This window comes from Sciurus vulgaris (assembly GCF_902686455.1).
Source record: "Sciurus vulgaris genome assembly, chromosome: 2".
Lineage (NCBI taxonomy): Eukaryota > Metazoa > Chordata > Mammalia > Rodentia > Sciuridae > Sciurus > Sciurus vulgaris.
Genome location: NC_136462.1, coordinates 97060509 through 97085840, shown reverse-complemented (window position 1 = coordinate 97085840; position 25332 = coordinate 97060509). Strand labels below are relative to the sequence as shown.

General features: G+C 39.1%; 1 protein-coding gene across 2 annotated transcripts in view; it reads left to right on the top strand.

Moving 5' to 3' along the window:
• Nucleotides 1–25332, top strand: part of FBN1 (fibrillin 1) — a 252572-nt gene that overhangs the window by 128584 nt on the left and 98656 nt on the right. For both annotated transcript variants that reach the window (XM_079128081.1, XM_079128080.1), the window contains 6 exons: nt 1011–1208; nt 4534–4659; nt 12635–12760; nt 17997–18155; nt 23134–23310; nt 23961–24101. In XM_079128081.1, the coding sequence (XP_078984207.1) occupies nt 1011–1208; nt 4534–4659; nt 12635–12760; nt 17997–18155; nt 23134–23310; nt 23961–24101 (927 nt within the window). The remainder of the gene's footprint in view (nt 1–1010; nt 1209–4533; nt 4660–12634; nt 12761–17996; nt 18156–23133; nt 23311–23960; nt 24102–25332) is intronic.

Sequence of the window (25332 nt, the reverse complement as noted above, 5' to 3'; positions counted from 1 at the left end):
ACTCTGTGAAGGCAAGCATTTATTCCATCATTTAATCTTTTAACTGGCATACATAAACATAAAAATTATACATATTAATGAGGTAATGTGATGTTTTAATACATTTATACATTGTATACTGTTTAAACCGGATTAAACCTACCTATCTCCTCAAATATTTATCATTTCTTTTTGGTGAAAACTCTAAACATACCTTCTTCTAGCTTTTGATACATACAGGTAACATTAGCTGTCTCTAGTCAACCATCCTAGAACTTCTTTCTCCCATCTAACTGTAACTTGGTACTTATTGATCAGCCTCTCCCCATCCCTCTCTCTCCCCTACTCCCCCCAGCTTCTAGAAACTACCATTCCACTCTTAAGTGCCATGAGATCAGCCTTTTGTATTCAACATATATGAGTGAGATCCTGGGGTGCTTGCTTCTGTTTCTGGCTTGGTTCACTTAACATAATGATCTCTATTTCCAGGCAGTGTGTTGCCCATAATGGGATTTCACCTTTTTTTAAAGGTTGGATAGTATTCCATAGTGTGTATGTACCACATTCTCTTTATCCATTCATCTGTTGATGGGCCCTTAGGTGGTTTCCGTTTCCTGGCTGTTGGGAACAGTGCTGCAGTGGTCACAGGAGGGAAGAGTCTCTTCCACATGTTCTAGTTCACTGAAGCATCTCTGCCACATGTAGGGCTGATTCAGTGTAGGTGCCACACATTTTTTTGAGTGAATGAGTGGATAATAATATTAAAATGCTATGTTTGTACAGCAATTCACAGTTACAAAGAGTTTTCTACCTGCTTGCCTGATGCTCACAATGGCCCCTTCGAAGTGATTAGGAACTGATGTTCAGAAGTAGAAAGGTTAGGCCAGGGCTTTATACCAAGTCAGTGATGCACAATTCTCTCCTAGAAATCCACTTCTCCGATTGGAGTTGAGCAAAACGGGGCCTAGCTATTCCTCTGTATGAGTGTTCTTGCTTTTCTGAACTTTCGTGGGCTCCTTCTTTATTTTCAGATTACAGAACAGGACCGTGTTTTACTGTGGTCAGCAACCAGATGTGCCAGGGACAGCTCAGCGGGATTGTCTGCACAAAAACACTCTGCTGTGCCACAGTTGGCCGAGCCTGGGGCCACCCCTGTGAGATGTGTCCTGCCCAGCCTCACCCCTGCCGACGGGGCTTCATTCCAAACATCCGCACAGGAGCATGTCAAGGTAAGCCTGGGCCCACGGAGTTAATAACGGATGCATCGTGCTTGTTCCAGAGAGCCAATCTCCAATGGAGTCAGGGGAAACGGAAAAGCAGTGTCAGAGACATAACCCCACAGTTTCGTTGACAGCATGACATCCAGCTAAGGGCTTAGGAACATAGCTCACAAGAGAGAAGCAGAATTCTCACTGGGTTTTCCTTGCCAGCAGCTTCCTCCTGACCCCAGACGTGTTTCCACGTACCTCTGACTCCAGGGGTGGTGTGATTTTGTTTATAGTGGTGCTGTGAATGCTAGCAAAGCTATGTAGAAACTCAAAGCAAGATTTGTGAACAAGGTAGATTCTGCTGGTCTTTATTTTTTTTTTTTTTTTCTTTCTTCATTTGAAACCAAGTTCTGGGTCTCATGGGTTGTACTCAACTGACCTGAAGAAAATTGTTCCTCTCGACATTTGACATGCTACATTATGCATTTTTTAAAACAAGTCAGAAATAAATTAGGATTGGTTTCACAGTTTTAAATATCCCCAGATGTCGCCTGTTCGCTGCTTCTTCTGCCTCCCCTAGAAGCCCTTACTCCATTTTTGGCTTTTATTCCTGTTCCTCCAGCTGCACAAATTCTTTTATTGTCTGGCTGTCTGGCAGGAAGGAGGAGGAAGTGAACAGAGGCAGTTCCACTAAACTGATGGGCCTGAAAACTCTCAGGCTATCTCTGTTTCCTTAGATGTCTTCAAGGCTTTTTTTAGCTAGTTGCAGTATTTTCAGAAAATTCAGGATATGCTTTTCTGAGGCAAACAGATAATAGTTTGGCTTTGTTCTATATGTTAACTCCAAGGGTGACATGCAATGAAGCAGAACTCGAGCTTGATCTCATGGTTTTGTGGGTCTCTGTTAAATTATGCCTCAATAAATTCCACTTCTGATATGGCTAGCCCTGCACCCTGGCTTTCGAATACAACATACAAATCCTTTGTATGCCTTTGAACATATCAGAGGTAGCCAGAAGTCACTTTGGAACCCTAAAATTACAAAGGGCTTGATCATAGGATTTTATAAAATTAAGAGTAAGTTCCGTGTTTGACCCCTTCTTATTTTCCCCATTCTTAGAAAGTCCCATACAGTTTTGTAGAATTCGTTGGTTTCTGGTTGGTGTTCTGAAGCTAGCTAGTAGCCTTGAACTTGCTGACAGTGACTACAAAGGCAGGCCTTGAGTGCCCAGCTGCCTGTCATTGAGTCGTGGGGCTGAGGGTAGGGTGCTGAGAAGCGGGGAAAGAGAGGAATCTAAAACCTCTTTAGATTGCTGTTCATTTCGTATAATCTGGATTTTCCCCACATTTGCTTCCTGTTCCTTCCTGACTGCTATTCAACATCTAAGGAAATTAAAAAAAAAAATTAATATGAAAATTTGCAAATACTCACGGAGTCAAAATAGCAGTTATGTGGTCACTTGGAGAATGGAATCCTTCATTTTGTGTTTTGTTGTTGTCTTTTGTTTTATTTATTTATTTATTTTTTTGCTTTTTTGTTTTTTGAACCATCGTGGACTCGCTTCTTATTGGTTTTTCCCAGCCCTTTGACCAGATGTGAGGAGTTGGGGGCAAATGGGTTCATAAAGGAGCTTATACTGTTGTCAGTCTTGGAACATATAGACAGGGGAGAATTGCCCTCATAGACATTTCCTATTGACCAAAAATCACAATCAGCAAGACGTTCTAGAGTAAAATCTTGATTTCAAATAGCCTTTCAGAAAGCATTCACCATACCAAGGGGATGGAAAATTCCAATCTAAGATGAAACTGAAATTGACTATAAAATATAATTCAGTTGTATTTCAATATAGTGATTCATTTGTCAGTACATTTAAAACAAGTGACACTTTCATATCAAAATAAAGAGTTCTTACTCCTTTCACTATGTGCTAACTTTTCTCAAGAACACAGGTAAAGGCCTTATAAATGGCAGTGGCTTCCTTACTTCACTCAGTGAAGAGTGAAACTCAAGACACTGGGCTTCCAGGTTTCTAGAAGAACAAAGTGCAGGAAGAAACATTAGACTGTTTTACTGGGGGCTTTTTTTAAAATTAACTTTTCTGTGATGGGAAGGAATGCAGAGATGGAGAGAGTGTGCATGTACTTCTTTAGTTTTCATCACTGAATGCAGTGAGCCTGAGATGATTAATTTTGTTTTGGGAAATTTAGTATTTAGGGTTACACAGAGGACCACAGGTTAGTCCTTGGGTGCTGGGGAAAGAGCATTAAACAAAGTAGCAAAGTTTCTGCTCTTTGGAAACTTATACTGAAGAGTTTACAAAACTAAACAAACATATGTATTAGGTCACTTGGTGTTGCGGGTTAAGGGGCAAAAGTTGCAATTAGATTGTTCAGGGAAAAGCTCACTTCTCCCATGGCATTGAAGCAGAGACTGAAGGATGGGAAGGGATGAGCTACTCAGCCCTCCAGGGAAGAATTTGCAGGCAGAGAGGCCACCAATGCAAGACCCTGAGGCAGGAGCATCCTGGATGTATTTGAGGAAGACAGTGTGATGGGAGGGGAATGAGAGAGAGAGGGAGGTAAGACCAGAGAGGAGAAAGGTCATGGAGGACTTTCAGAACTCAGTGTGGACTTGAGTTTTGAGCTGGGAGGGGCATGATCTGACTTATTTTTTTAAAAAATTTCCCTCTGGCAGGTACTCTGCCAGCAAGGTAAGTCTGCTGCTGGGACAGCGTGTTCACTGGGGAACATCTCTCACTGATCACCCTAATATTTTGAATTCTTCCCACACAAGACAATTCTTTAGAATGTAAAGAGGACATTTCTCACTTCATTTATATGAAAACATTAGCTATCCTATGTAGCCTAAGAGATCTGAAATCAATTCTGTTTTAACTAAACTATCAGTACAGTTCTTGAAGAGAAATTCATTGTAAAAATAGATTGCATTTTGATTTTAAACGTTTCTTCAATAACTCATTATTGCTTCCAATTTGGATATTAAAACAAGGCAGTGAATTAAAAACAAAAATCATTGTACCCTTCTAGTTTGTTGCATGTGTAATAAGACCCACAAAAGCTAGTACAAATATTCTCTGTATGAGGAAAGATGGAAGGCAGGAAAATAAAGAATACTTCTTATAGAACATTACTGACCAACTACGTTAATCACAAAATTTATTTCATATGACTTAATTGTGAGTAATAGTTTCTCTCATCATAGTCCAAATATCATGTTGGACATATTGATATAAATATGGTAATAGAATTGTGGACAAACTGTCACATTTTCTTCTGCAATGAATTTTATATGAATCTTTCTCTCTCTCCTAAAATCTGACAGATGTGGATGAATGCCAGGCCATCCCTGGGCTCTGTCAAGGAGGAAATTGCATTAATACTGTTGGATCTTTTGAGTGCAAATGCCCTGCTGGACACAAATTTAATGAAGTGTCACAAAAATGTGAAGGTAAGAAATCTCATACTTTGCAGCCAAGGGAAGTGGGGGAGGGTAGACAGAACCCATCAGCAACAAGCTTGTTTGCAAATTTCTCCTAAATCCTTCAGTCTTTGTCATCCCCATGAAAGTGTAAATATAATATTCCTACCAGGAATAATATGCCTTTGTGCCATTGAACCAGAAACACCCTGCAGCTTTTTCCACTTTTATAGGTCCAAAATAAGAGGTCCATCTGAATCAAATTAAATATTAAAACATGAAATATTTTTGAACCAATATTTGGGTTAAAATGTTCAAGACACATGTTTTTGCATAGTTCTAGAGACATGAATTTGAATTTGATCATTAGATAGTACTAAAAATGATACATCTTCTGATGTTTTTCTAGTTAAAAATATATGTTTCATTTGAGGGGAGTTGGAGAGACCTGTTAACTCTTATACTGAAGCTTCTAGTATAAGTTTAGGATTTTCTGGGGCATGACATGTGCCTATCAAATGGAAACCTTTCTAATGTTAGTCAAACAAAATGTAACATGAGGTAAAATTTTTATATTTTCATTTAGTTTATCAATTAGGCTTCTAAAAATGTGTATGTAGAGGATGTGTTCATATTTGCTACTCTGTTATTTGCATAAAGAGGCCTGGCTTCCAAGTGCAGTAATACTTTCTTTGTGAGAAGGAAGCATCCAGAAAATAAGTAGGTGGCATTGAATTCTCTTTTCTTTAATGAGCTCATGTAATTTATATACAATAATGTCTTACAATCATGAAACAACACCCTCAACGCTACATCTCTCATTGAGCTCAGAAGAGAACACTATTTCCTTTGCTCTCAACTAATTCTGTCTGTAGTGCCCTGAGATTTATTTAGGTGCATGCATTTTTATTGAAAACAGTTGCTGAGGTATTTACATTCCTAGACTCTAGCAATGAGAAATAGTTTATTTACAGCTGGATGTCTGACCTGAAATCCTTAACCTCTTTGTTGGTTGCCCAGTATATCATATCAGGGAAAGACAGCTTCAAATTTAAGGTGCAAATCATAAATTACATGTCAGTTATTAAATATCAACTTGGCCTGAATGGAATACTCTAACTCTAGTAGAATTACATGTATGGGTTGGGGTTGTTTTTATGTTGTTAATCATAGAATCTATAATTGTTACTGCATTCTTGGATATTTTATACATGGTTATTTGAGGTAGCTGTGAAAAATATTTTAATTCTTTCTGAAAGAGGGCTTCTTAAAAGCTTTCTAAGTTTCAAAAAGCAATATAGTTGACTCTCTATGGCTGAATGTACTTTAGAAGTTTAATCATAGATCTGAGTTTGAGACAGAGAGTATTGATATTGAAAGGAGCAAAGAACTCACTTGGTTCTCACATTATAAATTAAGGGACTATATCTCTGGTACATTAAGTGCCCTGCAAAATGCTAAAATTGACCTTTTTTGACTTACACTCTGTTGCTTTTTGAGTCATTTTGTATTGTCTTCTTTCCTAGATGAAAGCTGTTACATCTACTTTACCAACTGTATTGCCTGATATTTGGAACTCTGTAAAATATTATGGTGTAGGTTTTCAGGTGTTGCCATACATATCTTTTATGACATTTATCTAATGAGCTAGTAAGGTTTAGAACATACAAAACCCATATCAACAATGGATTATGTCTCACATTTTTAAGAATTATCAGTTTAATATATTCAGCTAAAAGACATACTGTCAATTTCAAGAGTTGGGGCTTTATAGACCATATGACTTGTCTGATAATGTGTCTTGTTTTCTGGAATAATGATAGCTTCCAGCCTCAACTAGAATTGATTTTCTGTCTCTTGATTTTTACTCAGACCAGATAGTTAACAGTCAAGAGTGGTCCATGGATGTGGACTAGACAGAAGGCACAGATTTAATTCTCACACTGAAAGAAAATTGATTCAAATCCTTTTATGCTAAGAAACTAATTATGGTGGTGAATCAAATGGACCAAAAATTCAGCCTGAGAAGACTTAATCCTTTTATACACACACACACATACACATTTTTCCATCTTCATATTAGAATCAGTAGCAAGATAAAAACAAAATACTTTTGGCCAGACATTTATTTTCCTCACCATCTACTGTTGCATTAAATTTAGTTGACAGTTTTTCCCTTCTTTTTTATTTTCCTATATAAAATTGATATTAGATTAGAATATCCTGTTAGTACTGCATATACTCTGGCCTGGAAGATATTTAAGCTTTGTTGACCCGTCTTGCCCTAGTAGAAGTAGGAAAGTCATCAGAAAGGCCTCTGAGAACTCTTGGCTAGCTGAGTTCACTCCTTCAATTCCCTGTTTTCTGTTATGACACATCACCAGGTGAATAGGATGAGTTGGCATAGGCTAGCCTCTAGATAATTAATACAGAGAACCCAGGAAATATGGCTCACAACCACTGAAAGGACAAGAGATTCTATATGTGTCCCAGGAAGCTGGTCAGGCATAACTGGGATTCTGTGCCTTGTGTTTTACTCAGCTTTCCATTACTGTGACAAAAATGCCTGAGATAATCAACTTCAACAGAAAAATTATATAGGTTAATGAAACAGGTTAATTTTGGCTCATGGTTTCAGAGCTTTTAGTCCGTAGTCCATTGCTCCATTGCCTGGGACCATATGTCATGGCAGGAGCACCTGATAGATGAAGCCTGTTTACCTTAAGGCAACAAGGAAATAGAAAAGGGCCTGAGGTCCCAATAATCCCTTAAAAGGCATACTCCCAGTAACCTTGTTTCCTCCACTAGGCCCAAACTCCTAAAGGTCCTACCACCTCCTGGGCTGGTCCTTGGGGGACCAAGCCCATGGATCTTTGGAGGACATTCTGAGATCCAAACTATAGTACCTTGTGGTTATTGTTCTGGCACCTTTGCCATTATTTTGAGTGGCTTTTAAAATGTGTCTTCCTCTTGACTTGAAGACATTGGATACTTTTTACAGTACTTAAAAAAATTCCAATTCCATCAATTTGGTCTTAGCAATTTCACAAGACGTTAACTATCATGCCTCACATGCAAAAAGTCTCTCATTGAGTTGCTTTTTGTGAGATCTTTCTTCTCCAGAATTCTCCTTTCTTTCCCATACTATCCTCCTTTTCCCACAATTTAAATAAAATGTTGCAGACCAAGATTTATATAAATATGCATAATGCAAGTACATTTAAGATGTAAATTAATAAGCCAAAGTGATTAGATAATCATTAAATCTTCATACACTTAAGAAGAAAAAGATTGAGATTTATAACTGTGATTTGAGAAAATGGGAAATAAAGTTCATGCCCACCTTTTTGTTGATTTTTCCAATGACTGTAGGGTGCATGTACTGAAAGAACACATGAGCCTTTTCCTTTTGGAAACCAAGTCCATATTTGCATAGGTTACTGTGGGAGGAAATTAAGAAATAAAAAGTGTAATTAAAGGATTAAGTTTTATTTCTGGAAGAAGTCCCTTGGATTCCTAATTAACCACTAATATTTTGGGATTTAGATTATCGTCAGCCCAGCCTTTAGCAATTAGAATAGCACTGCATGATGCAAAAGACATTTTAAAAAATGTGGCTCTTAAGTCCATGCACTACCTAATATGTGAGCCAAAAACCTCAGGAACTACTCTTTCCAAAATAATGGCATATTTATCTGATGGCTACTTGCTATTAAGGGCTCTTATCCTCTCAGACACCAAAGAGAATTCCTGGGACTGTTTAACCTATTACCACAGGTAGGCTGCATCCTCTGAGCTGGTTGCAGGCCCGACTCACTACTCCAGGTAACTGGATCTCTATACAATTAGTTGGGTAAAATCTCTGCAGTATGGGCAAAGAACCTTAAGAATAAGGAAGACCTGACCCTGGTCCTGGTGAAGTCCCTAATCCTCCCTGTGACCTTAGACACATCAGTTACCATCTCTGAGTTACTTCACCTGTCAGATGAGGAGGTTGGACAAGATGATATATGGAGGTTCTGCCAGTTTCACAACCAGACTCCACTTTTACACTTACTATTATTTCTAAGTTGTGATCAGGTGCTGTGTGAGTAAGAAACTGTGATCCAACATGGGGTGGGTGGCTCTACAATAGCACTGCTGAGGTGGGGGTCAGGAGACCACAAAGCTTGAGTCACCTTATTTTCTTTTGACTCACACCTTTTATACTGGGTTGAGTTTGTTTAATAAAACAAAGTTAATTTCACAGACTCAGTGGCCTTCATAATCTTTAATGTCACACCTGACTTTTAAACAGTTTCCACAATTTTTAGGGTCCCCCCTCCCCACCTTTGGTCTCAGTAGGTTAGTGATTCTGACAGTCAAGATCAGGTAATTGATTTCTCTTGTCAAGTCCACAATCTTAGATGGAGCTTTTGGGTGACTGAGTGTCTTAGTGATGCCCTTCCTGGAACTGAGTCATGTTCTATCCCATCTTTTTCCTTCCCTTCTGGAGTGAAAGAGGCAAAGAAACCACCAAGGGCCGAACTGAAGGTTCTAGAATTAACATATTGTCTCAAGGCACATTTTAAGACAACTAGGGAGGGAAGGATCCTGCCACTTGTGCTTCTTCTCCAGGTCCTCTGAAGAAATCAGTGAGGCCATGGCAGCTACCCAGGGACAGCTACTCCCTAGCAGCTCTGCCTCTCTCCCACTTCAAGGAGACAGGAGCAGGTGCCCAGAGCACAGAAATAGCTCCCAGCTCAGCCCTGTTGCTGGCCATCCTCCCCAACTGGTTGACTTTTAAAACAGGCATTTGACACAGACTGACTTGAAGGAACTCTGTGAAAGTCACCATGCTCAATTTCTCTCTTACTTGGGATTCCTGAAATTCTATTAAAAGGAGATAAACACAGAGTGGTAAGCCTGTGGGGATAAATGCATCACTGTGAATGAGCTTCAGGGTGTGATTCCTGTTCTGACCCTCTGTTTTGCTCTTAGCACTTCCACCACAGCCTCAGAATGAGATCAACTCTCACTTTTATCATTTCAGAACAATGGGAGAAGAGGTAGTTCAGGAAAGTAGAAAGACAAAAGATGCCTGAAGGAAGAAGTGCATCACCAAGGAGGGGACATTGGGGAAGCTCCAAGTCATTTAAGCTCCTTTGAACATCATAATCTGTCCTAGGCCCACATTATCTGAGTGAGAATTAAGGAGCTGTGCACTCTAACATATTCTTGACCTGCTGACCTCTGAAGGCATGTACCTAAGGGAGACTCTCCTGCCTCCCACCAGCCCCAGTCAGGTGGAAACATGAGTTCAGCAGCAGTTTATAAATGATGAACTCATTTACTTATTTCCAGTTTCACTCATGTCAGTTTTCTGAAGGTCTCAGTGTAATGAAGGAGGAATGCCCAGGTACCAGAGGCATAGAACTAAGGTCCCATTGTCACACCTATATCGTGAGATTTAAATGACTTGATGTTCAATATGCATTTAGACAGTGCCTGGTACTCAGCACGTGAACTGTTATTATTATCTTCAATAAAGAGTACAAATCTAACCTATCCAGCTTGTGAAAAATGATTTCACCATCTAACCAAAGTTAGTTCTGTTTTTTAAATATCTTACTTTAATATATGCAGTCACTTAACCTCTTTGGATATTGATACATGTTGAGTGGACTTAATAAAAGTGATAGCAGTCATTTATATTAATAGGTAGAAAAGTATTTTTCATAGATACTGTCCCCTCATGTGATGTTTGGTAGCTGTTATGCCACTCAGTTTTTAACTTCTAGGGTCACTTTGAGAAAGGTACATATTGATACCTTTGCCTTATAGTTCCCTGTCCTTAAATGAGGTTTTGAGCCTTGTAGTTTCTTTGATACTCTTGTTTTGGTTTTCTGTTTGTGTTTAGTAAAGTGTGTCAGGGGAAATATAGAAGGCTCCATTTTAAGGAGCTGTCTTAAAATGTGCCTTCAGATAATATGTTGATTCTAGAACCTTCAGCTCTGTCCTGAGTGGTTTCTTTGCGTCTTTCACTCTAGTGAAATTTATATCTGTTGGAATAGAGTATGCACCTCTACCATTACATAAATTCACGGTGGCAGTGCTGTTTATGTTAGCATTGACTCTAACTTCAGCAGTGAAATATTGCTTGTTTCAGCCTCTGGCCTAGCTTGGAAGAATGGTGATATTGCTTTTCTAAAGGTTAAACTGCATGTAAGCAGTATTACTGCTGCCTTTTTGACTAACAGGGTGAATTTGATACATAATATACTTAAACCTGATTCACTTAGAACCCTATTTTGTTATTTTTTTGTTTGTTTGTTTCATTTATTTTGTGTATTATTATCATTATTAATATCATTGTCTTTATTATTGGTACCAGGATTGAACCCAGGGGTGCTTAGCCACTGAGCCACGTCCCCAGCCCTTTTTATTTTTTATTTTGGGACAGGGTCTCACTAAGTTGCTGAGGCTGGCCTTCACAGGCACACATTACCACACCCAGCTTCATTTATTTTATGCTTTGATATGGGGGTCTTGCTGTGTTCCCTGGCTGGCCTCAAACTTGTGATCCTCCTGTCATATACCCCCACGAGTAGCTGGGATTTTAGGCGTGGCCCACTGTGCCTGGCTCCCTATTTTGGTTTTTAAATGAAGAGCAGCACTAGACTGGAGAAGAAATGTTCTTATTTTGAAGTCTTAAGCCTTTCTGAGTTTCATCAGTGTCCACCTGATCATTGAAGCACTCCCAGGAGGCTTGGGGCAAATCCAGCCAGTCCTAGATCAGGCTGGACAGTCCTCCTTATTTGCCTTTTAAAGAGGAGGCCATGCGAATCAGGGATACTGAGCCCAAGCAGGAGGTCCTCAATTTCATCTCCCCATCCTAGTGCCACATATTGACGTTTGTCTATGTGTATGTTGGGCTATGGAAAGCTTCCCTTGAAGGAAATGATCATATTTGTCCCAAGGGACACACTTATTACTTCCTTAGAGGAGACCAGTGACCCTGGCCTTGAGGGCTGATGCCAACTTTGACCTCTGTAGCCAGGCAGTGATGTCCTTGGGATCCACCCCTGAGGAAGAGAGGGGAGAGGATGAAAGTGTGTAGATGGAGAAGGTGAACTAGAGCTGGGGTGTGGCTCAGCAACAGCCTCAGCTGACCCCAAGGGGAAGTGGGGAGTTGGAGTGGCCTTGCAGTTGTCCCCTTGGGGTTGAGATGACCAGAACTTTGTTTCCCTTTACAATGCTCTGTTATCAAATGGGGTACCTTGGGATGCTGTGACCTTGGTTGGGCGAGGCAGCCCTCTCAGCTCCAGGATCCCAAAGGAGCCGGCAGCACTCCCAGCCCCTGGGGCTGGGATTCATTCCTTCCTTGAATGAATCTGAGTGAAGCATGCAGCATCCATGACAGTTCATTCATCAAGTGTGCATTCACCAAACCCACAGAAAACTATCATCATGGTAGTTTGGGTGTGCCCCTGAAAAACAGAGTTGGTACTTTCTATCCTTAGTCTGGGCCCCCACGATGGCCAACTCTTGGTCAGCATCCAGACCACAAAGTCTTCTCTGAAGGATTTCAGTATATGCTTTGTGGAAAATCAGATTGAAAAGAAATACAGGAAGTAGAAGTGATGCAGAATTTAAAATCATTAGTAGGGAAGTTTAACTCAATGTCAAACATGGAGAGAACTGGGAAAACAAAATTTCAAAATAAATGACACTCGGCATATTATTATAGTATTAGCACGCTATAATGACTTTGCGAAACAATTGTGCACAGTCTTAGATTCTAAAGGGAAGTGAGTTTATTATGCTCTAATCTCCTGAATTTGACAAACCTCTTGGGTAAATCTGCTGTAAGAAGTACTCACTCTTGAAATGGACTGTTCTCTATGCAGGTTTTCTGTAAAGATGGTTGTTCCTAGTCTCATGATTTGACCAATATTACATCTGAATTGTGATGATGAAGTTCTACACTGTTCTATGAATACTGAAACTCTTTATTATGTTCCAGATATTGATGAATGCAGCACTATTCCTGGAATCTGTGATGGGGGTGAATGTACAAATACAGTCAGCAGTTACTTCTGCAAATGTCCCCCTGGCTTTTACACCTCTCCAGATGGTACCAGATGTGTAGGTAGGTTTAATTATAGATGGCATGCATGGTTTGTATAAATCAGTTCTGCAGCAAACATCTTTCTAAACAAGTTTGTTAAGGGGAACATATACTCTATCACTTGTGGTAATTCTTGTACGTTTATGGAAATGTATTGAACTATAGAGCACTCTCTCAAAGAACAGAGGAATCTTTTGGTTTTGTTTTGGGACTCATTGCCTTCCATAAAAGATGGATGATCCCAGAGACACTACAGATATCCTCTAAATTAGCCGTGCTGTGCAGTGGAGTGGTGCAGTGTCCAACTTTGAAGCTACTATCTATTTATAAGCCCCACTTCCATCATTTCCTAGGGTCTATGTTAATTTAGGTCTGAAATTTTGCAGTAATCTCTTAATTGGTCTCCCTGCTTCTTGGCTTCTCTACAATCCATCTTGTCAGATTTATCTTCCCAAAATAGTGCTTTGATTAAATAACACGCTTGCTCAAAAATCTTTGGTAGTTTTCCATTCAGACTTGGAAATTAGTAGTTTTCAGTCTGTGTCCATTGGATCCTTCAGGTACTGCAGAGGCCTCCAGGGTTGCTGAGGGTAGGAAGGGGACAGTGACATTAGGGCAGACTCTCCCTGCATGCACACTCTCCAGTCAACAATTTCACTCTTATCTGTTGTGGCTTCCAGGCAAGTTATCTGTTAAATAAGGCTCTGTTTAAAAAGTAGGTTTGAGGACTGTTGGATTTAGCAATTGTTAAGACTTCCTTCAAAGGTCTATTGTTCTAGAATAAAATTCACATTCCAGAAGGCACAAACTGATAGTCCAGGGGCTTCACTCTCTAACCCCCTCCCAACTTTCCTAACCTGCCAGCGCAGTCCAGCTTTCTTACCCCCAAGTGGTACCTTCATTTGGGCCCCCTCTATTCACACTTGTTATGCCACTCTGAACACACTTCTTCCTGACCCCAGTACTTTTCAGGTCTCCACAGGTTCTGTGTCTTTGAAGATGTCCCAGATCAGCTTAGTTGAAAGCATTTCTCCCTTACTTGAGGAAGTGCCTCTCACAAATGGCCTTCCCCATTCAGTTGAAAGCTCTCTTTAAAGTCTAGTAACTGCTCTCCTTGTATTCCTGGTGAATCTCAGCACACCTTCTTGCACATAGTAGACACTCAGTAAGTATTTGTTGAATATCAAAATGAGTAATTAATACATTATTATTTTTAGGGCAAAGCTAAGAAACCTGTGGCACAGAGCTTGGCAAAAATAAACGCTATTTTTTGTTGTTTGTTTCCAGTCCACAGTCTCAAAGACACTCAACTTCACATCTTCATCATATATTTTTGAACTGCACTTGAAGGTCTGGGCTACTTTTTTCTTAGTCACATGTAATAACAACTGAGGCAGTCTCTTAGAGTTGACCTTTGAATGGTACAGCCAGTGAGGGAAGTCTACCTGAACTTTCCTTAGCAACAACAGTGGTGTCTGGATTGCCTGGTTTCCTGGAATCTATCATAGTCACAAACTGCAGAGAAAGACTGACAAGTGCAATCCATGTAGCTTCCTTTTCTTCCCAATCTGCCCCAATGAGCAAGCGACCTCCAGTGGGTCTAACCAGCAAAAAGAGAGATGAGGAGCTTTTCTTGTCCAGACAGTAGATACATTTTCTTTTTAACTCTCAACAAGAGCCCCAGATTACGTTAAAGGGATTAAAATATGTTTACATATCAGGTGGTTTGTATTTTGAAAATTCTTTTGTTGTTGTTTTGTTTTGTTTTAGTACTAGGGATTGAACCCAGGGGCACTAAACCAATGAGCCACATCCCCAGCCCTTATATTTTATTTAGAGACAGGGTCTCACTGAGTTGCTTAGAGCCTCACTAAGTTGTTAAGGATGGCTTTGAACTCAAAATCCTCCTGCCTCAGCCTCCTGAGTCACTGGGATTACAGGCATGTGTCACCATGTCCAGCCAAAATTATTTTTTAAATCTATCCATATCACCCTGTTACAGAGGAGGGGGAAGAATCTAAGATTCATGGATCATTTCTTAGGTGTGAGGTATTTTATAGAAACTGATTTATGTTCACAACAGTATTGTAGATGGGAGGAAGCAGAGGTTTCGAGAGAGGTTAATAAATAATTTGGTATGATAGTTTAAGTAGCAGCTGGGATTCTATGGTGGGCCTGAGTCTGCAGTACAGACCTCACCTCTTACCTTCTGCCATGAACATCAGATGCAGTCAACTTTCTTGCCATAGCCCCAGGCAAACGCTATTTCCCCATTCCTGGAAACTTATTGTAACCACAGTTAGCAACTTGCTGCATAACTTGATCCCAGTGATACCTCTGCCTTTCCTATCCCTCGTATTTTCCTCTAACCACAGAGCCCCCCCGCCAATTTTCCCTAGTGACAAGAGAATACAAATATTCCCCAACTCATAAACAAATTCAAGGTTTGTTTGTGAATTGGTTCTTTGGAATTAGTGACTCTAATTAATAGAAAAGCCTATTAGTAAATAGTGTTATGTAGTATCTTCTTTAACATCTCTTATATCAACGAAATTCCCACTGTTAGCTTCTGTCATCACATTCTGAACCCTCTCAGTCTCCCCACCAGCAACACTCCCTCTGTCCTCTAAACTCTTATAGTATTGTAATTTTTGTCCTGTGATCTTCCTTAGGCACTTGATAATACTTTTGTGTACAGGTTCTCTTTCATATTAGTGTGACTTATCTCTTCAACTTCTTGGGGTCATCAGGATGTCCTGTTCCCACTTTAGCTTCACGACCTCTAGGTCCTAGTTGGACCTAACAATGTTAATGATTGGTTAGGAGAAACCTAGGATGACCAGAAAATACCGATTTAATTTTAATACATTTGTTTTGATACAGTGTGATTTTTGCATCCTGAGGTAAGGGACAAGTGATTCAGAAGTGGGGGAAGGAGGAAGGTTTCCTACTCCTTGTCTGCTGGAAGTCATGACCAAGACAGATTTAAAATAGTTGAAAATGTCTATGATTCCTCCTACTTCTCTTTAGGTCCTCCAAATCCTGACATTCTTCACCCCTGGCTCCGGTAGGTCTTCAGGTTTCCTAAAGCCATCCTGACCCTCTGTGCAAAATGGTCCAACCCCAGAATGACTGCTTTCCCCCTTGCTATGGTACTGTCATTCAATAAGTGAAAACCTTCAGGCTATTCTTCAGTTCTGTTCTCAGTACCTCCAAATGGTCCCTGGTTTTCAGTTTTATCCTTCCTTTTCTCATTAGCTTTAGGTTTTCTTTAAAGTTAATCCATAAACCAGGGACTTCCACTAATCCAAACACAACTTGTAATTTTTTCAAGTTTACCATTTGATCAAGAGTCTGACCCACTGGTTTAACGTATTAGTCAGCCAGATGGGCAATAACATGGTATCACAGTTAATTTGCAAAATAATAGACATTAGCCCATTAAGAGTTTACCGTTGGCAGCTGTAGATCCCAGTTTTTCTCTGAAAGAGATAGCCCATACTGAAAATTATATATACAGATTTCATAATTTGGCCAAATGTTTATACTGGGTTTTGACCACCAAAATAATTTGAAGCTGGGATCTGAGCCAGTTTTAAGTACCTCTTCCTATTCTTAATAGTCTTTGGTTTCCATGTCCAAAGTATTTACTAAATGAGTATATAGAGTATTAGTTGCTTTAAGGAACTACAAATCAGAATTTAGGGAGTTCCATTTTTCCCCCTGACCCCCAAGCTTCCCAGAGCTTACTCTGCAGTCCCCTCTCTAGCCATTTGCCCAGGACCAGACTAGAATAAAACGTGTTCTGCCTCTTTGCTGAGACTGTTAATCTGACCAGAGGTACAGGAACTGGAACCACAAAAAATTTCTGGAAAGCACATTTATACTTTCTAGTGGTTTTAAGTACTTCTCGGAAATAATCTTGTATCTGTAAGACTGACCCATAATTTTCTTTTATGGTTTGTCTAGGTTTGTTTCAACCTTCTTCACTTAATGTTAATAATTTAAATGTTTCCAAATTAGTTTTGCTTTTATTTTATTTTATTTTATCAATTTATTAAAACCCTCAAGATTTGGAGGCTCTGTGTTCTTAAGAATAATGTTGATAAGAATTATAGGTGTGACCCACTGTGAGAAAATTTGATGTTTAATATTTAGACTTAAAGGAAACATAGGAATGAATTTAGGACTAAAAAAGTCTCCACTTTATAGGAGGATTTGCTATTTATATTCTTTTCAATGACAAGCATAGTTAAAATATTATTAATTTTATATGGACTGTACTGAGATATATTTTACTTGAAGAGAGGTGCACTTTCAACATGTGTCAGGTAGATAAAGGTGTTTTGTACTTTACTGCTGACTCCTCTATTTTATAGGATTATATCAAAGCTTTTCCTATGCTGGGCACTCTTTTTGGTAGTCCAGAGTCATACTGCCTGTGTCAAATGTTGTCATGACAGTCAGACATGATGTAACCCAATAAAAGTGATATATAGAAATGTGTCTTACCATGCTGCTTTGAGAAGATACCTTTCTGCCAAAAAAAAAAAAAAAAAAAAAAAAATTAAATTTAGAACTGTTGTATTCTATAGGACTAAGAATTTGGAACTGTTTCTGCTTTGAACTTGTAAGTAATTAGAGCCTAAAAAAGATCTGTTTGGACCCCAGGACAAAAAGGAATCTTGATTAATAAGCATTAGATCTGGCTGTGAAGTGGCTCATGCCTTTAAAAAAAAAAAAAAAATCTCACAAGTCTGACTCACAGTTTCAGACTAAAATATAAGAAAGATCTTTTAGAAATGTAGACTATAGCTCAGACTTAATGTTGTTTTAAAATAGATTTATGTAAATATTTGCCTAAAGTGGCTCAAATTAAATAGTTGGAAACCAAGGACAACCTAAGTCTCTCTTCAGTGCAGAGACATGTCTTTATAAATAATTAACTGTCACTGCCAGTGATTTTCTTAGTCTCTCTTTCCCTATGGCACATATGGTTTTGATCATTCATTGCCACCTTGGGTATGGAATGTGGGCCTTTGGCCAAGTGTACCAGTGTGCAGGGCAAAAGGTGCGAGACAAGACATTTCTGATCAAGCCTTACGTGTGCACAGTGCTCAGAGTGTCCCCTGCAGAGGACAGAGGTATAAGTTCACCCAACCACTGCCCACACGTGAGGTGTAGAGATTCTGAGACTGTGAAGTGTGGTCACTGAGTGGATCTCAACAGATGTGTGTGTGTTTCTTTGTCCTCTCAGATGTTCGCCCAGGATACTGTTACACAGCTCTGGCAAATGGACGCTGTTCTAACCAGCTGCCACAGTCCATAACCAAAATGCAGTGCTGCTGTGATGTTGGCCGATGCTGGTCTCCAGGGGTCACTGTCGCCCCTGAGATGTGTCCCATCAGAGCAACAGGTAAGGTCCCTTCCAGTCATCTGGAGAGTATCCCAAGCCAGTGACAGTGGCATGTTGCAGATCTAATAGAAGCTTAGGTAAATAAATAAGACACCAGGAAATGTAAGAGAGGACAGCCAGGGAAATTTCCCCAAATGAAATATAGGGAATCACAGATGTTTATACAACAAGTATTGTTTTGAGACACTACTCCTTACTTAGTTTGTGTATCAACATTAAAAAGCAACCTTTTCGGGAAGTTCTTGTTTTTCTTTTATTCTTGTCTTGGTACTCAGTGGCTCATGTTCAGTACTCAGACTCAGTAGGATAAAATTCAGCTCTCCCAGAACATATATTTCCTCTTTCCCTGACATTTAAAACTTTGCTCTTCCTGTTGCCAAGTCCTGTTGATTTTTTTTCTTCACGACTTCTCTTTTATCTGTCATATTTCTTTCATTTCCACTAAAAGCTGATTTTTCTCTGGCCCAGACTATCAAGTAACCTCCCAAATGGTCTGCTTGAAATCCAAAGGTGCCGCATACATTTCCCAAAGTTTAACTCATCTGAAGTTTAGTTTTAAAATTATGTCTGGGGAAGAAGTAAAGAGAGATGTTCAGAAAATTTTCCTCAGGATGAACTTGGGTGATATTCAGTGATCTGAGTCACACACCTGAGACATTACTACTTAATATGGTATGGTTAGTGTGTCCCCAGATCTGATCCCCAAATCTTCATCTTTTAACATGTTGTTCTATTTAGTAATTTTGTCTTCTAATTAAATTATATGATTGAATTTTTCTTGAACTCAGTCTAAGCATTTCTAAACGCAGTGTGTCCTTTTTGCCTGAAATCCTTGCCTCGTTTATGTCTTTACTCTCTACTCCCAGCTCCTGCCACCCTTGCTTGTTAGAGACCTTCTCGTGTGTTAAGGACCCACCTAAACAGGATCTAATCCTGAGCATCCCCAGATCACCACAGCTGGAAATACTCCCTCATGCTCCGGTGGTTCCGTTTGTACTGTTGCTGTGGCTTGGTTTCCTCCCTAAGTGTGTTCACGTGTTCCTTTTTTTACTATTTGATAAATCTCATTAAGAGGTCTCTTTCATCATTGTAATCTCATATTGCTCATGCTTTTTTTTTTTTTTTTTTTTTTACTTCCACAGTAATTAATAAAATCTTGCTTATAGGCAGCATTCAGGTAGAATGCACAACTCATTAAGTGCCATTTCCCTCACCAGTTCTCACAACTGGGCTTTATAATTCCCTTTATCTGGACTCTTGAAAACTGTGTTTAAATCAGGAATTTTAGGAGGGGACATGAATGTGTGAGGATGGATAAATGCAGAGTTAGCCTCGTACTTCAGAGTGTGCTCCTCTGGGTGTGAACTTCCCATCACGATGGCTTATAGACTAATTGATAGATGTTGTAATAAATTTCTGTTTATTACTGAGAATTGTGCAGGTAGATTAAATAAACAATAAAATCTTTAAATATATTTTAAGATGCAAAAGATAATATATTTTGTCCAGTTTGCTCACTGTCTCTGGCCCCCAAATATAACCCACCTCTTTAGTTTGCTATATGGGACCATTTATGAGATCACAGTTTAGAAGCATATGACCTCCTACTGAGACATGTGGTTTAGGTATCAGGAGAATTGCTTATTTTTTTTACCACATTTTTTATTGGTACATTATAGTTGTACATACTGATAGAATTTGTTGTTACATATTCATATATTCACACAATATAATAATATAATTTAGCCAATGTCACTCTCCAGCACTTCCCCCTCCCTCCACAATTCCCACCCCTTGCTCCCTTTCCTCTCCTGATCTCCCTTTGATTTTCATGACATCTGTCCCTACCTTTCTTCTCCTTTTTCTTCTCTAGCTTCTGAATATGAGAGAAAAAAAAAAAAAATATGACCCTTAACCTTCTGAGTTTGACTTATTTTGCATAATAGTGGTCTCTAGTTCCATTCATTTTTCTCATAATGACATAATTTCATTTTTCTTTATGGCTGAATAAAACTCCACTGTGTATAAATACCACATTTTCTTTATCAGTCTATTCATTGATGAACATGTAAGCTGGTTCCATAGTTTGGCTATTGTGAATTGTGCTACTATAAACATGGGTATGCATGTATCACTGTAGTATGACAGCTTTTATTATTTAGAATAAATACCAAGGACTGGTATACAAAGATGGGTCATATGATTCCATACCTAATCTTTTGAGGAACCTCCATACTGATTTCCATAGTAGCTGTACTAATTTACAATCCCACCAACAGTATAAAAAGTGTTCCTTTTAGGAGAATTGTTTTTTAAATATATAGGTCAACTTGGGAATCAGCAATGATAATGGATTTCTTGTGTTGAGGCCTTGAATAAAGGAGAGAGGACAAGAGCAGGTGTAGGTGCTGGTAGGAAGATCTACCTTGTGACAGATGGAGCAAAAGACCAGATTCTAGTGTGTGATTTTGTAGCGAGTTTCCTTCCATGTGTATCCCTGAAAGATTTGCAGCCTTGAAATAGGCCTAAGGCAAAGCAGATTGAGTGAGCGAACTAATGTGCCGGTAGGTTTTTGTTTGCTGAAATATTTCAGCCTCAGCACTGTAGAGCTATGGGACCTACCTTATGGCAAATGATGATGTAGGAAGGATTTTAGAATAGTCAGCTTTTTACTTAAAAAAAAAAAAAAAAAAATCAGCATCATCTCTGAATTAAGTAGGAAAGATAGACATCAGTTGAACAAAATGAGCCCCTGGTTGCTGATCCTGACTATAAAGGATTTCATGGGAAAGTTATTAATCTGTAGAAAGTAGGAGTAAAGGGCCTGGTGTGATACGTTTTCCTAGAGGGTTAAGACGAATTTAATGGCATTCTTAAAGTAATATACCCACCTAATTAACAGAAATGCCGATAAGCTAACCAACTTCTTTTATACAAATTCTAAAGAATTAAAAGAGAAAGGCTGAACTGGTGCTTAAAGGTGCTTGGAAACAAAGTGAGTCCCTTGATATGGTTGCCATTCAATTAAATCCAACACATAGTTAATGAAATCCTCTTATGTGCAATTTACAGGGCTAGACTAAAAGCGAGAATTAGTTATTAGTTATACATGATCCTTGACTTCAAAGCCTGCACAGTCTCAGTGGTAGAGATTTGATTGAACCAGGTGCCCAGGGATTGATAGATATGGCATGTCCAGGAGATAACTCTATAGGAAGAATCACTGTGGTTTGACAAAAGGGACTGTAAAATCCTGAGTCAGGGAAACACAAACAATATAAAAATCATTTCCAAATATAGGTGAGTACTACAGAATCTCTGTAGGTTACAATTCTAGAAAGTAATAATTAAAAGATAGTAGTGGAATTATCTGAAAACATCAACTTGACCTGAGTTGAGAATGTGAAATATGATTGAAGTAGGTTTAGAATCGAACCCGCAAGTTATATAGCAGAGTATGTGGTGGCTTGGTATACGTAGCCACATGTAAATTGTCAGCTATCGCACGAGGCTGAACTGTGCCATTTCAGTAAAACATACTAGTATGCTTTAGAATAAGTCAAAATTCAGTCCACAGCAAAAATGAAATATTAGCCTAATCTCTATTAATGACTAAAACTAGTATAGAAACTACCTATGGAAAAATCACTGTGTGACTATGATAGTAAAATTATCAACATTCTGGCAAGAGTAAAAATTTAAAAATCCCATAGTTAGGTCATAGGAGGGAATATGAAAATCAATAAATATAGCCCTTGAAAACTGGAAATTATTTAAAAATACATTTTCGAAATCCTAGATAAAATGTGTAGCAAACCAAAAGATTTTTTATTCTGATAAAGACCTGGAATTGTGAAATATAGTAATCAACCTAAACATTTGCAGTCAGGGAGACATAAATGGTTAAATCAGGGGATGCTTGTTCAGAGGGTCATTGTGTAACATTAGCATTGGACTCATGACCCCTGGCACTCCTCCTCCACAATGGGCCACTTCTCCATCTATTTTTGTTATATTTTATGAATCTCTTCAGTTTTTTTTCTCCATATTCTTTTCTGTTTACCTTTCATACTTCTTAGATGAATTCCTCCATCTCCATGACTTTAAATTCTACCTCCCTCTTGATAACTACAAAAATTAAGCTTTTCCTGTAGACTTCAAATTCTCTTCTGCAACAGCTATGTGATATTTCCACTTGATGTCTCAAACTCAAGTGTTCAAAATGGAACTTGACTCCTACCCACCAAACCTTCCCCATGACAACTTTTCACCTTTCTATTAAGAGATATCAACATCCACCCCAGATCGATCAAAAAAAATCAGAAGTCATTTTTGATTTTTTTTTGTTTCTCAGTTCTAACATTTACTTCTTTACCAAATGCTACTCATTTATCTCTAAAATATGCTTAGACAAATAAGTCCACTTCTGCCAAATTCCATCACTACCTGCCTTGTCCAGCCATCATTATTTTGTCCTTGGTCTTCTGCAACACCCTTGCCTCCTTCCAGTACATTCTCCAAATGTCAGCAAAAGTGATCTTCTGAAAAAATTTCATCTGTTCATTTTTGCCCCTGCTGAAGACCCCTAGTGGCTTCCCATTGCACATAAAATTAAATCCAAACTTTTTAGCATGCTCTTTAGTGCTCTGTGGAATCCACAGGAGGGATTATCTTATGTCTTAAGACTTACTCAAGTGTCACCTTGTGTTTTCCATGAAGTGAATTTCGTTATATCCCTGACTTCCTAGGTGTGGGGAGGAGCACATGGTACACACTATGGAGAGTTTGGGGTTTTGAATCATTGTTCTAATATGGTTATTGTAGGAATTAGAAATGCACATGAAATCAGTGTTTTTGCCTTTTCTCCAGTTGATCAATGTGCTTTGAAGATCAATTTTTCTTTTAAAAGGGTGACTTCTCAGGACCTATGATATCAGCTGCAGCTCAGCTTATTGTATGTTGTGTTGTGTTTTTCTAGAGGATTTCAACAAGCTGTGCTCTGTCCCTATGGTAATTCCTGGGAGACCAGAATATCCTCCCCCACCCCTTGGCCCCCTTCCTCCAGTTCAACCTGTTCCTCCTGGCTTTCCTCCGGGACCTCCAATTGCAGTCCCTAGGCCACCAGAATATCCATATCCATCTCGGGAGCCACCAAGTAAGAATTCAAAATTCATCTTATTTTTCTTGCACTAGTCAGTGTGATGATTTTTATTTGTTTATGCTACTGTAGTCATTGATGAATCTACCAGTTATTAGATTTATTTTTAGTGTATATAGTGTTGTATATAGTTCTTCATTTTCCTGTCATGTAGTTAAAAATGGAAATCTTTTGTATTTTCCAGAATCTAATGCCCTTTTGTTTTTGGTGTTTTCAGCCACATGTGGGAGAGTTTTAAGAAAGATTGAAATCCAATTCACAGGATGAACTAATAGTAGAAGATTATACTTTGGGTTATATAGTATACAAAGAAGTTTTATAAGGAATTAACTATTGATAATTCACTGCCTTAGCTGTTTTCCCAACTGGAGGCTCAAGTGAGGTGACAAATGGGGGTGTGGAGCAAGGCAGAGGAGCAGGCTGCAGCTGGGCTACCGTACCTCCCCTCCTGCACCACAGTGCAGATGTGAACTCCCATGACAGAAGTGGAAACATGCTCCATTGGTGCCCCTATACAAGACTTCTGCCCAGAGACAGCCCTCCTTCATTTTTAACTCAGCATTGTGTCCATTATTGCCAGATTAAGTACTGATGAAAGGTAGTATAGTTATAAATAATTTTGATGGGATTCGACGTTATTTTTCTAGGGGTGCTGCCATTCAATGTCACTGATTACTGTCAGTTGGTCCGCTATCTATGTCAAAATGGGCGCTGCATTCCAACTCCTGGGAGCTACCGGTGTGAGTGCAACAAAGGATTCCAGCTGGACCTCCGGGGGGAGTGTATCGGTAGGTGATTAATCACTAGGTTGGCACTATATTGATTTTCTATTGCTGCTGTAACAAAAAATCTTAAACCTAATAACTTAACACAATACAAATTTATTATCTTTCAGTTTCATAAGTTAGAAATCCAATTCAGGTCTTCATGGGCTAAAATCCAGTTGTTGGCAGGGCCGTGTTTCTTTTGGAAGCTCTTGGGAGAGTGTATTGCCTTCCCTTTCCAGCTTCTATAAGACACCTGCCTCTACTAGGGTCTCATGGACCCTTCATCTTCACAACCAGCAGTGTAGCATCTTCCAGGCTCTTTCCTACTCTGTGTTTCTCTTCCAGTTCCTGCTTGCTCATTTAAGTTCCTTTGTGCTGACATGAGTCCACCTATGTCATCCAAGAGACTCCCCATTGTAGGTCAACTTATTAGCAATCTTAGTTCCATTGACATCTTTAATTCCCCTTTTACCATGTAACTTATTCACAGATTTTGAGAATTAGGAAATGACCGTGTTTGGGGGCACATTATTCTACCTGCTACTGGTGACTTGCACTCATTGTAAAATATATTCAAGGCATTGTTAGTACCTCCAGCCTAAGTTACCCTAACAAAAGTCTGACATTAAGTTATGAAAGCCTGACCCAAATTATAAAATTTTGCTCATTTTACTAATGTAAGTGTGTAACTTACCAAATTTCTCTAGTTATTAAAATCTGAAGAAAGAAACTTCAAATCATGGACAAGCCTTTTTACCTAGTGAAGGGAAGAAGTGTAATGCAAGAATAATCAGTGTGTTGCTTGGATAAGAACAATCAGGTGCCATTTATGCTTTTAAAAATAAATTAATCTCTTAGTTCCAATAAATTCCAATTCTATAGTTGTGATTCAGGCAAAAATGAGTAATTCTTGTTTTCTCAAGCTATTTTGTTTTCTGGTGATATGAAAACCTTCTAGAGGTCATCCAGAGCTGGGTCCATCCCTCTTGAGGATCCAGTAGCTCAGGGTTGGGGAATGTGAGGTCAGCCTGCATCTTCCCCTAGGAAGCCTGTGGACAAGAGGGTTATCTTCACTAAGCCCTGGTTTGCTCATCTTTACAAGCAGCAAGTAAAACGGTTTACTTCTCCCTACACTGGTTATTCTAAACACCTGTAACAGCAGTGGGACCCCTTAGGTTGAGGACATCTTGGGGTGGGGGTGGATTCCATGGTGGGTGAGAACTGCCCTTTAAGCAACAATTGCTTCATCTTT